Source organism: Leptonotus elevatus, chromosome 10 (assembly GCF_054856555.1).
Source record: "Leptonotus elevatus isolate MCC_2025b chromosome 10, RoL_Lele_1.0, whole genome shotgun sequence".
NCBI lineage: Eukaryota > Metazoa > Chordata > Actinopteri > Syngnathiformes > Syngnathidae > Leptonotus > Leptonotus elevatus.
In genome coordinates, this window is record NC_141248.1 from 17,556,552 (window position 1) to 17,569,446 (window position 12,895).

The window sequence follows — 12,895 nt, forward strand, 5'->3', positions numbered from 1 at the left end:
CATGAATAGCCCGCAGCCACGTGTGTGTTCTAAAAATACCTCACCAGTGATGGGAGATTCCTTAAGAATGTTGTCAAAGTTATCATTTGAAAATGTATAACTTTAAGAGGATTAGAAAGATAGTGTTTATCTTTTTCCTACCTAGGTGAATCATTGTTAATCAGCATGAGAAATCATTAACAGGATCAGTGTCTTCACATAAATGGGGTTATGGTTGATATACAATTAAAGGTATTTTGAGCAAATTTGTTATTTCAGAAATGTTTCTCAAACTTTTACATTAATCAGTACTAAAGAGGTAGCTTTCAGTTTCAAAAGGTTGCTGAGCCTTGATGTACGCTACATACTGTAAGTGATATTTCAAAATTTCTCTTCAACTTTTGCCAAAAGACTCTTAATCTATGTCATGCTGTTTTCCACACTCAAAACTACTCAATTTGACATATTTGCTACAATTTTTGATTCTCTTCTTCATTTTCCTTTGTGGAAGCGCGACAACCAGTCCGTCCAATCCACTAGAGGAACACACACAATGCAAATGCACCATCTGCTGTACCATGCCAAACAAACGATTGTTCATCACTAATGTTGAAGTAGTCGAACCTCTTGAATTATTCACAGTATCACAGGAAACTCCATATTCTCAGGAGTGTCAACAGAGCCCAGTTGTTTAAAGGCACTAAACATGGGTTCGTACATTTGAAATGAAACTTAGGATCTCATGTTTGGTGTCGGCATGAAGTCGTTCCAACATGGCTGCAAGTGTGAAGGGCCATGAGGTCTGGGGGCAGGTAAAGCTGAAAGGCGGGAAAATTGGGGAAGGAGGAGGAGACTAGGGGGAGGAGTGCTTCTCATCATGCTCTTGGAATTACTGGAAATTTCCACTTACACGCAGTCACCGGGAGGGTGGAGCTAAGAGGTGAAGAAGGTGGTTGGCGCTCATCTCAAGTAGTTCACAGAGGAGAAAGACATATTACACTGCAACTTTTTTATTTTTTATTCTTCACTATAGGACAACCAGCAACATACAGTAAGACATTTTATGGACATGCGCCATGGCAGGAATTCATAGGTGACTTCTTGGTTTATAGCTGTTTTGGGAGTGTTGCCATGGTAACAGTCTACAAACTTGTCCAAGTAATAGTATTGCTTGTTCCTTGGTGCTTTACCTCATCCTACAAAGAGCAAGAGGAAGGTTCTCAGGATTTCCTCTGTTATTCCAAGGAACCTGATGCCACAAAAACACCCAACAAAGAACAAAAATAAAACTTTCTAATAAATAAATATTAAATAATAAATAAATAAATTATATATATATATATATATATAAAATACATATTAATAAATAATAATTATAATAATAATAATAAATAAAATAAAACTATCTTTTAGATGCTCACAAAAATGTAGGGATGTCCTTTTGTGGCGGTATCACAAAAAAAGCCAAAGAAAAAGCAGTTACCCTTCTGTTTTCCATTTAGGTTTACTAGCAACCAAGTTATAAACAGAAATCAACAGCTCTATTAACTGCAATTGTCCTTATAATAGTCAGGTATTCAAGCCAGACAATTTATTAATTCCTCCTTAACTCTCCAAGCTAAGCTATAACCACATTTTTTCCAAAAGTCTTTTTAAGTCGATAGCAAACACATCTTAAATCCTTTTCAAATTCTTGGAGCATTTCCAAGCACACACACTCCAGCAGTTTGCAAAGCCCCATCAAAGCATTAATCCTTGGAAGCAACGTTTAAAAGGCAAGCCAACCAACAAGAGCCACACACGCCTGGGGAATGTAGACATCGTCTCCTGAGCCACACTAGATTTGGTTTACAAGCATGTGTTTTCTTAAAAACTTAAAAACATACTTGAGTTGACAAATGATGGTGTTGCTCACACGTTGCAACTTTCTTTATTATTTTAAACCACAGCTAACCACTGTACAAGACAAGTAAAATAATTACACAAACTCGCTAAATTCTTCAGGCTTGTTTAATCCTGCCGTCAGTTGAGCAGCCCAGAATTTTTCAAACTTCATCCTCTAAAGCTACTTTCACTTAGTTAGCGATATTAAATTCATAGGTATGTCTGTCATGAGTAGACCCATAAAAATATTTCAAACATCCGTGTTTAAATAAACAGAAAGTCTGCCATTTTGGTTTGAAGGGGACGTTTTAAGGCCATTTTGTTTTTTTCCAGTGAGTTGAACTTGCCCTAGAGGTTTTTTCCGACGTTTACCCAAATTCAAGCAAATACATTCGATAGAAAGGCAACGCTTAAGTGCGAAATATTTGCAAATTCGTCATTGCATGAAGGCACCGTAAAGATTAAGCGCTCTCACTCTCGTATGTGGTATATAACCCTAATCTTTTATTATTATTATTATTATTATTATTGGGATAAACCCTAAAAACTCACACTGTGCTTAACAATACTATAGTTTAAGTATTGATTTTGATGCCAATCTCAACCCAATATTAAACCTATTGAATGTATTTCTCTATTGTTTATTGTGACTATAATCATTTGTTTTGTTTGTTCTATGCAGATATTCAAATAAAATATTGTCTTTCGACATCATTATAGTAATACACTTATCAATCAATCCCATCGTTTTCCCAGTGAGAAGTCAACTTAATGTTGTCCCTCGAGCACCGCAGGACTCGCCTGACAACAGGAGAAAGGCCGCTAGACCATGCGGGACCCCTACTGTCCAAAACAAAAGAGCTCAGATTGTAGCCACCAATTCCTCCAATTATCAAGCCCCACCTGCCCTTCCCCCCAACCCTAATCCTGACCCTTGCTCTTTGAAGGGCCCCCAGTTTGCTCGGAGCACTGACATTCCACAAGTCAGGTCAGGCCTTTTGTCCTCAAAAAATGGAGGCAAAATGAAGGCGTTTTAAAACTACTTGCCATCCTGTATCATGTCATGATATGGGTAAACAGTTGGGGGTCTTGAAATAATATTTCCACACTTCCAAAACACAGAGAGGCCTGTCTTTTGTGAATGATTCCTTTCGCCTCTTGCCATATGACCCCCCCCCCCCTCTCTCTCTCTCGTGCAACTGGAAAAAGTGGTTTAAAGCTGAACAGTTTGCACAATTGCAAGTATTTTGCTTTCTTTTTTGGCTACCTGCACACAGGCTGCACACAGGCCCTCCATTGAGTTGCACAAACACGGATGGAAACAAGTTGCGGTAGGCAAATGAGGAGGAGAGGAAATTATCTCACAATTTACCCCCTCCATCCCCAACCTCCACTCACCCGCCTGATTCTATTGGTGCCCACTTTCCACTCTTCCAGAGTGGAGCGTGAGTAATGCCTTCTGCCATCCCTGAGTTACTCCCATGTCTCTATCGTAGGCACTCAGGCCATTAGAAGCGATGCAATCGGCACTTTCCTAAAAGGTTTAGATCTTGCAGAGGCAGTATTATCATCAATACGACTTTTCAGAGGCTTTACATCAGGCCTGGGTAAGATACAGCCCAAATAAAACCTCAGATGAACTGCACGTGCTTGTCACAGATACAGGGGGTCCTCAGTTTATTTTTGCGTTTGGTCAAGTTCAGACCGTGTGGAGTTATGTTATAGGGTCAAATTTTGTAGGGATCATTCATGGAAATGGCCAAGATGACTGAAAAATGGGCGTTTCAAACCAAAATGGCAGACTTTCTGTGTCTTTTTATTTCAGGCCTAGTTTCTTGAGACTTTTTTGTGGGTCCACTCATGATAGACATAGCGAGCTAATTTCATGTGCAGGTGTCCAACAAAGTTCAGTTCAACAACATAACTCAAATATGTTGTACATAAGTCGGAATTTGGTGTAGTCGATACTTGCACTAATGCAGTACTGCTGTTAAGTGAAAATTACAGTGTTTATATAAAAACACTTCTAGGCCATAAATACAAAACCGTGTTGCAATTTGTCGCCGTCATCAAGTTTCACAAAATGTGCGTGTTGTCTCAAAGGTCGCAAAGACGTGGGAAATCGTCGCAAATATGTCGCAATTATTTCGCAATATGTCGGTAATGTCACAGACGACAATCTCAAAATGTGCGAATGTTGCCGAGTTCAACATTCGCAATATTCGACAACGTTCGTAGTTCAGTGGGATAGGGGCTAACGTACAGTGCGTCCTGTTCGTAACCTCAAAATTTATGAAGAGACATACAAAGTAAAGCCAAAAATTTTCAATTAATTGTTATATGTTCAATTAGGTTTCTTCTGGCTTCTGAACCAGACTGTAAAATGCTGGATATGAATGTCTTGAGAGAGATTATAAATAATTTTGATATACAACATTTTTTACAAAACGTAAAAACACAATTTCTTGGGCCATTTCCTGCCATACTCACTTATTTCAAATAATCATGCATTTTATCTAAACATTTTGCCAGGATATAAATAATTGTGCGTTTTAACTAAATGTACAGTTTAAGATGGACTTCCATACCTATTGATGTAACGCAAATTTTGACACGTCACAGTGCGCCAGTCATTTAATTATGTCAGTGCAGTTGTAAAGTCAGAATTCCAGTAAATATTGTATTTGTACGAAAAACATTTCTAGGCCGAAAAACAATCAAATGTAAACAGTAAGTATGGTGGTAACCTCAAAATGTTGTGTATTGGGGCCGAGGACTACTGTAATTTTTTACATAGTTGCATCATATTTTTTCATAAATGAATAACGGCCTTCAGATTACTAGTCAAATTGTTTCATAATAATAAAAAGATTCATGTTCTTTCTTGTGTACAAGCGAGCAATCCAACTGACTCGGTGACGAAAGAGGTCCTGCCAGGCGCACACGCCTTTGAACTCTGCATGTAATTAGTTTTCGTAATTATATTTCTGAATGTGAGGTGAGTCACTAAATAGGCTTATGGCCCAGAAGGCTTCCTTGAAATCTGTGGTTGCAGCAGCAGCGGGGAGGAGGAGGCGATTTAAAAAAAAAAAAGAAAAGAAAAAAAACGGCGGTGAGGATCCCAGGAGACGAGCTAAAATTAGACGCTTGTGACAAGATATCCCGCTTGGGCTGAGTTAAAAACATTTTGAAACAAATATATTTGGAATGTAAGACTACAGTAATGTAATTTAATATGCTGCAGTCAACTGCATGAACTTAAGCCTCTTTTAAACAGACATCTTGCGAAATTTGCAACATAAAACTCTGAACCCGGCGAATATTTTAAACAGTGACACGGCATCGCGCAATCAGATGATGCCTGATGTCCAGACCAGCATCTGCTATGACACGTGTCATCCTGCCTCTGTTATGTCTCTCGCGCTTTTGCACTGCCTCTTAAAGTTGACATTTAAATCCTTTTTTTTTACACACCCCTGTTTTGTATAACCTGAAATGACACCATAGGGGGATGAAAAACAATTAGGAAGTGGTGTTAGAGCTTAACAATTCCGATGTACAGTATATGGGAATTTTGCAATATTGGAACTTGGGCGTGAAGTTAAACACCAGACGTTCATTTCCCCGGGCCTTTTGCACTGAAATGAATTGTTGACGTCCAAAGGCAGTTTTTAATGACCCCCCACCCCTGTGTCTGTGATCTGTGTATAAGGTATCAACATGGAATGGCGTTTTGAAGTCAACTTGTGGATTTTCCGGCTGCTGGGGTTGTATCAGAAGCAGTGTGAGAGGGAATTCTGAAAACAGTAGGTTTGGTAATAAAGCAGTATAATAAAATACAACTAAATGAATGTAGTTGATGCAATTAGTGGAAGCCCTGCACTTTTTTCTTTCCAATGAGCACATTCCTATCTTGGGGAAATGGGAAACAAAGACACACAAAAATGTGTTTGTTGCCCAGTTTACAGCCACTCAATTTTGATCCAATCCAATCCACTTTATTTTTATAGCACATTTTACAAACAAGCGTTTCCAAAGCGATGCACATTGAGATCCGCACACCGTCTTAAAAATAAAATATAGTAAAAGCAACCTTTTTTTTTTTAAACAGTCAATAAAATACAATAAGTAATATAAAAAAGAAACACATAAAAATAATAATAATAAATAAATACATTTTTTTAAATGGTTTTGGTTGATTACAGAAAATCTTGTGTCACAAAGATAAGTTTTGAGGGCTTTTTTTGGAAGTCCTTTTCAAGCCTTTTGCTACATATTACGCATACCAGGGTTAGTTCGTGAGAATAACTTCACTCTTAAAACTGTTGGCTTAAAAGTAACCCAAATTGGGTGATTTTAACTAACTCTTCCCAGGGTCCAAAGGGACTGAGCCAATGCTAGGTTATTTATACCCAGCGGGGGGGTGTCAAGATTTTGATCCAACAAGGGCTAAAAACTACCCATACTGATTAGTTAAAGCGACCAAGAAATGGGTTACCAGGTTATCAGTATATCTGTGGTTAAAAATAATACTAATTTTATATCCAATCAAGCAACTTTCCCCTCAGCAAGTCACTCCCATGATACGTTTGGCACACCTTTTACAGATGCCTTTCCTGACACAACCCACCCATTTCCCATAGACTGACAGGGGTTTGATCCCCATCCCTGTGTCCGAGGTCAACGGTGTTACCCACTGAGCCATTCAGCCACCACCAACATCTTATCTTACAATGTTCCTTTAAATTTACTTCAATTTCAGCCCTCCCAAAAAGTGACAAATAGCGACCAGCTTCAGCTCACTTAAAAACAATTCTCAACCCGATCTGTTGGGCCAAAATAATTAACCAGCGGATAAAAGCAACCCAATCTCCTCAAAATCTGCAGCTACCAACCGAGTGAGCTCGTAGGCTCTTCTTCGTAAGATCGCGCTGTTGCGTCAATATCCCGCTCAGCGCTGTGAAAAAGGCAAAGACAGATACTTGCCTCGATTACTGACAATTTTTCTAGATGTTTGTGTAAAAGAGTCTTCGGATACAACCACTGAAGCTGGGTCTGCTTCCTTTCAGCGTCAGTGCTGTTTCTACAGAGCTGCAACACAGAAAAGGCCGCATTTTACAGGCAGCGTGAAAGAGGCCTGAGCTGAATAACGCCTAGCAAAAAAATGGTAGATGTTTTGTTTTTTTTAACCTGTGGAAAATAATTACAGGTGACATGGCATTAACATTTACAGAGTCGCATCTGCTATGAAAACTATTTGTTCCGCTTGGTATGTCAAAGTGAAAAGCCTTCGGCGCGCAAGGCCTCATGTGAAGCGACGGGCGCGTGAGGCCGTGCGGGCGCCTGTTGTCACTTCCTTTGGTTTAACAGTTGGATGAGCCAGTTGAAGACAAACGGAAGTAAAGTTAAGGACGGGGAAAAAAACAGGCCAGTCGAGTTATAAGGCTTAGTCATTAACAGGAAGAAGGCTGTTTGTTTCATAATGTTTTCACTGACGGTAAATTGTCACAAAAAAAAGAAAGTAAAAAAAAAAAAAAAAAGAAAAGAAACAGGTTAGATTTACACTAAATTGCAAAATCATTCATTTTGCATAAGTACTTGCAGCAGAGCAATTTGCTTCAAATTTGCATTTTCTTTTTCCTGTTGCAACAGGTCCAAAATGCAAAAAATTAACATTTCATGCCCATCTCAAAAATGCATGGTGAATGAAACATTTGAGTTGGCAACATACTATTTGGAAATGTTACTATCAATGGCTATGGCTAACTCACAAGGAACAAATAAGTCGTGCAAATTAACACATTTTGGTACACTTGTGCATTTTCAACTGCAGTTTGTCATCGTTACGCAGCTTTTAGTGGTGATTATTGTACAGATGGGTTGTATGAGATGAGTGAAATTTAAAAAGGAGTAATCACTAGTCAGCCGTCACAGGCATGGTTTTCACATCTTGACTTAATCCTTCACGCTACGTAATTTGACACCAATCTCCACAGAGGAAGAGCGCTAACATTTAAATAGAAATATGAGAAAAAAACAAATGTGCGCATTCCACCCCTTTTTTTTTTACTTTTCCAAAGTTAATATAGTCTATTGATATATGCTCATTTTACCAATTTGAATTGTTTTTAATCAGTTTCTCAACAAATTCAGAGCATTCTAACAAAAAAAAATCTACTTTTAATGAAAAACATCCACATTTTTCATGAGACATTCAACAAATTCACCTCAAATTCACAATCTCTCAACTAATTCAAAACATTCCACATGTTAAGCTACTTAACATTTTTTTTTCCCTTCGGTGTAATTTGACACCAATCTCCACAGACACATTGCTAACATTAAAAAAGGATTTAAAGCTTCACAACCATTTCCTTTTGTTCAAATTAGAACAATCTATTGATAGAAGGCACCACAATGTTAACAACTTGCATCCATTATTTGAATTAATTGACAAATGTTTTTTAAATCACAATTTCAAATCTAAATGTAGGCCTTTCACAGCCAACTAGTGCGACTATTCTCCTTTAACATTGTTCCTCCACCTTAAAGGTAATTTGACACCAAACCCCACAGATGACTACCATTGAAGGAAGGGCATGTTTCACAAATTTTCCCCTATTCTGCTTTATTAAAACTTTTTTTGTATTGGACATTTCATACAATCTATAAACAGAAATACAATGGAATAACTTAAATCACAGTTTGAGCTTAATTTAGATTGTTTTCCCCAGCAATCCAAACCATTATTACGTTTTTTTATTTATTTATCCAGAAATAGTTGTAAAGAATTACACATTTCCAAAGGGAGAAAAAAAATCTCAATTTAATGTAGAAATTCAGAAATGTTCAACCGATTCAAACCTTTCTTTTTTACATTACATAGTTCCTCCTTAAGTGTAATTTGACACCAATCTCTACAGAGCGTGCTAGCAGGAAGAAGAAAAAAGTGAATACAAAAAAATGTCTGCTTGGCCACGTGTTTCACAAGCTCATCTTTATCCTGCCTTTTATAAAACTTTTAAACAATGAAAAGTTCGCTCAATCAATAGATCGACGGCAACTTTAACAACTTCCATCTATTGTTTGAATTAAAACCACCAGAATAACGAAAAAAAATCATAGCAAAGCGGTGCTTTAAAACCGCTAACCAATCAACAATGAGAAGACGTAGAAGGCGGGTGCTTATTGTAGAACTGACGTGGCACTCCTCCAATCAGACGCCAGACGCATCGCTACCGGCCAATCGAGCGCCGAGTTGAGCTTCTGCCTCCAACGAGAGTGGTTTTCAAGCGGCTCCCACAGAAAAAAAGCGGAGACGGGCAGACATCATTTCTCTCTCGGCGTCACTGGACTAGTATCCGCGACGACGACGACAAAAAGCCAAAAACAGGAATTAAACAATCAAATTCACTCTACTCGCCGTCAAAGTAGACATGGCCGATACAGCCGTTGACACCACCGCAACTGCAGAGGTTACAGCCAAGGTGCGTTTCATTCATTTTATACCCACGCCGACTTGTCGCTTTTAATGGTTAAGAAGTTGATAAAGTTGCTAATGTTAGCTACGGGTCACTAGTAGTTTGCAGTTTTGGAGATAAAATGGCGGTTTTGCAAGTGTATCGCGTTTAAAATGGCCATGAAAAAATACAATTCGACGCCTACGTCGAGTAGGGGTCGTCCTTTAATGTGTTTAAGCAGCGTGTGTCTTTATTGGTTGAAAATCGGGCGTTTAAATGGCGTGTGGGGTGTCTTTTTTGGTGGCGAACAGACAAAAGCAAGGAGAAGAAAGCAGCCGGTGCTTTTTGCTGTGGGCGGGAAAAGCGCGAGAAGCTTTTCACGGCTCACGCGCGTGCGCTGCGAGGAACGAGGCAAAAAAAAAAAAAAACTCAATTTATTTCACAAATGAATCGATTAAAAACGACATAGCTTTTAAGCCCGGTTGATGTAAAGGCAAAACACGAGCTCTGAAGGGAAAACTGCGACAATTTCATCGTCTCAGCTTGGTTTTTGGTTTTCATTTTAGGAGCTGAAAGAGAAGAAAGAAGTTGAAGTGAAGGAGGAGGAGAAGAAGAAGAAGACAGACAACGGGGACGCACCTGCTAATGGCACTGTGAGTTTGCTGACTGCTTTCAGGGGGGAGAGAGGGGGGGGGGGGGTGGGGGGGTCTTTTGTCTTATGGCGAGAAGCCCCCTCGTCGTGCAGGTGTCGCCATTCTGCTTGAGCCGCGTGCTCTTTGTGTGCCTTGTGGAAAATGGCACAGATGTTGGCAAGCCTCCACTGGGGGTGTCTTCCAAGAGAGGCTGCTGCTGGTGTTTGTTAATCCCCTGGAGAGTAAAAAAAAAAAAAAAAAAACACCCCCATACACCCTTCCCTCTTCCTTGGTGTGTCCGTCGAGGATTATTCCAACTATCGGGACTATAAATTTGACCTTTTGCTCCCTCAGAATGGTGCGAGCCACAGTGACAAAGTTGAGGAACCGGCAGAGGAAGACGAGCACAAGAACGGAGATGGTAGGTACCCCTTTTTTCTCCCTCATACTCTGTTTTAAATGCATTTCTTGTTGTTTGTCTCATTCCCTTGAATTGACATTCCTGTTTGTCTGAATGACGCTAAAAGAGGCGAACTGTCCTTTTTTTCTCTCTCCAGAGAAAGCAGAGGAAGAGGCGCCCCCTGCTGAGGAGACGGATGCACAGCCTGTGAAGCGTGCTGCCGATGAAGAGGAGGTGGGTCACGTGTGCCGTCTTCACTTCACCGTCACAATATTTCATGCCTTTCTTTTTTTTTATAACAGTTTCTCAACCAATTTACAAAAAGACGACAAGTCTTAATGTAGAAATTAAATGAATTCAGCATTTCTCAGCCAATTCAAGCCACTTTAATTACCCCACCCATAATGTCTTCAAAATAAGTTTTCTGTAATAATATTCCCCGATTAATGGATATATTCAACAAATGCATTTCTCAACTCATTGAAACCCCTCTTCAAAAAAATCTAAAACGTTTGTGCGTACAACCGCAATCTATCTCGTGTGATATTGCTTATTTGTTGTTTAGCTGTTTGTTTGTTTGTGTTTTTTTATCACTAAACAATACCAAATATTGATTAATAAACGGGGATCTTGAAAAAATGGGCTTTGTAATACATTTGATTGCAAAATAAAACTTGAACCGATTAATCAATTCTAAAACAATATTTGATAGTGACATCTCTAATCTTAACCAACGTGCAAACAGTTCCAATTAAATACTGTAATAAAAACATTCTAACATGGTGTTTGTTGTTCTGCACACAAATTTTTTCCCCTGCCATTATTTTCAGATTTCTGATAATGCAACTTCCTGAACTGTTTCGCTCATTTAGAGCATCCTCAAATATGTGTATTTTGCTCAAGAAACCTGTTCAAATTAATGGTGAGGAAAAACACCTCAAATTCACTTTTTCCAAATCATTCTAGCTCCCCAAAATAGTTTAGCGCGTTTCCGAGAAATCAAATTAATTCACAATTAGTTCAAATCTGTTAAACGCGGGGGAAAAAGGTTAAATAGTTGTGACATGAAAATTTAAAAAGTCCTGTGTGACGAATTCCACCAAAAATCCCAAATTGAGTTTTCCACGTTTACCTCTAATTTTGAAAATTTTACATTTCAATTAATTCTACAGATTTACATTTCAGCGGCAACACTTCAGAAAATGTCTGGATCCTTTTGTTTTCAACAATTCATTAACATTTTGCTCTCCTATTTGCATTTTAGGAGAAAACGGACACCAAAAAACAGAAGACAGAGGAGAATGGCGACTCTAAAGAGGCGGAAGTGAAAGCTTAAAAATTGCAGTTTTGTATGCAGCTCAGTCTTACTGGTCAACACGGTGTTGTAGAGCTTGTGCTTTTTTTCTATTTGTTTTATTTTGTTGTCTTTTTTTGCTCCCATGTTCTCACATTGCACTGGAGTTGTGAAACATTGTGGCCCACCTCCTTTTTTCATTTTCTTTTTTCTTTCTTTCTTTTTGTTTTCTTCTTTTTTTACAAGATGTTATTTATTGGTCTTTATGTGTGTGCAAATTGGGGCCATACTATGAGAGTTGATTTCCATTTCCTTGCTTCTGTTTGTAAGCACAACCTCTATCAAGTCAGCTCTGACCAGCCAATTGCTCAAACGTTCAGGCAGCTGCTCGCGTTCGTGTCAAGGACCAAAGATAAGTTTTAAGCAGGGGCTAATAATAATGATAATAATAACGAACGTTATTAGTTGATGGTAATCTTTTGTTGGTGTTTAAGCTGCTAGTTAATCCTTGGCCGCCCTGTTCGCATAACAGATGGTGCTCATATAAAGGGCCTCCACGCCGCTGCCATTTTGGTGTAGGGGGGGTGGGCTTTCTGTTGTGTTGCCGACGTTAATTAACCCCTCTTAAATCTTAACACTTTGGTCTCGTTCGTTCTGTATGCATTCCACGCAAGTTTGTACCATTTACACGTTTTGGTTTTATTTTTTGTCATTTTCTTAAGGAGTTTACATTTATGGCTGAGTAACCCGCTCTTGTGTCCATGACTGCCTCTTTAACAACCAGCCGAGACATCTGGTTACTTCAGCCACTGCTTTGTATATTCTCAAAACAAATGAAATAAAATGTCTTTTTACTTAATTTTCTACTCTTGTGTGCTAGTGTGTACACTTGCGTTTGTCTTAAATAATGTCAATGTGCACAGCCTGTCTTGAGCGGTGTGTCTGCCTTAACTGATTGTGTGCGTAGTGACATGATTGAATGAGAGCTCCTCGTTTAAATGACGTCACTTGACCCACTTCATCAAAATGTCTGTCCAAGAAGCAGTAAAGAGCAAGTAAGGACAAGTTTTGGGCTCAGAATTGCCCTCTATATAGTGAGTGTGCATAGGTTATGCCTGATACCATTCCCAAGTAATACTTGGAAACTATTTTTCACTTCACTTATTTGTGAACTATATAGTCCATAGTATAGAAATCAATTTAGAGATTAGGGAGCAGGAAATTATTCCAAACAGCAAGTCTGATG

The 12,895-nt window shown here is 38.8% G+C and overlaps 1 protein-coding gene across 1 annotated transcript; it reads left to right on the top strand.

Annotated features, from left to right (window-relative positions):
* The first annotated feature begins 9,139 nt into the window (after window positions 1-9,139).
* Window positions 9,140-12,508, top strand: LOC147167411 (uncharacterized). The gene is made up of 5 exons (XM_086088162.1): window positions 9,140-9,350; window positions 9,890-9,976; window positions 10,310-10,376; window positions 10,513-10,589; window positions 11,620-12,508. Exons 1-5 carry the CDS (start codon window positions 9,300-9,302, stop codon window positions 11,689-11,691), a joined length of 354 nt encoding a protein of 117 aa, XP_085944288.1. The 5' UTR covers window positions 9,140-9,299; the 3' UTR covers window positions 11,692-12,508.
* The last annotated feature ends 387 nt before the right edge of the window (window positions 12,509-12,895 follow it).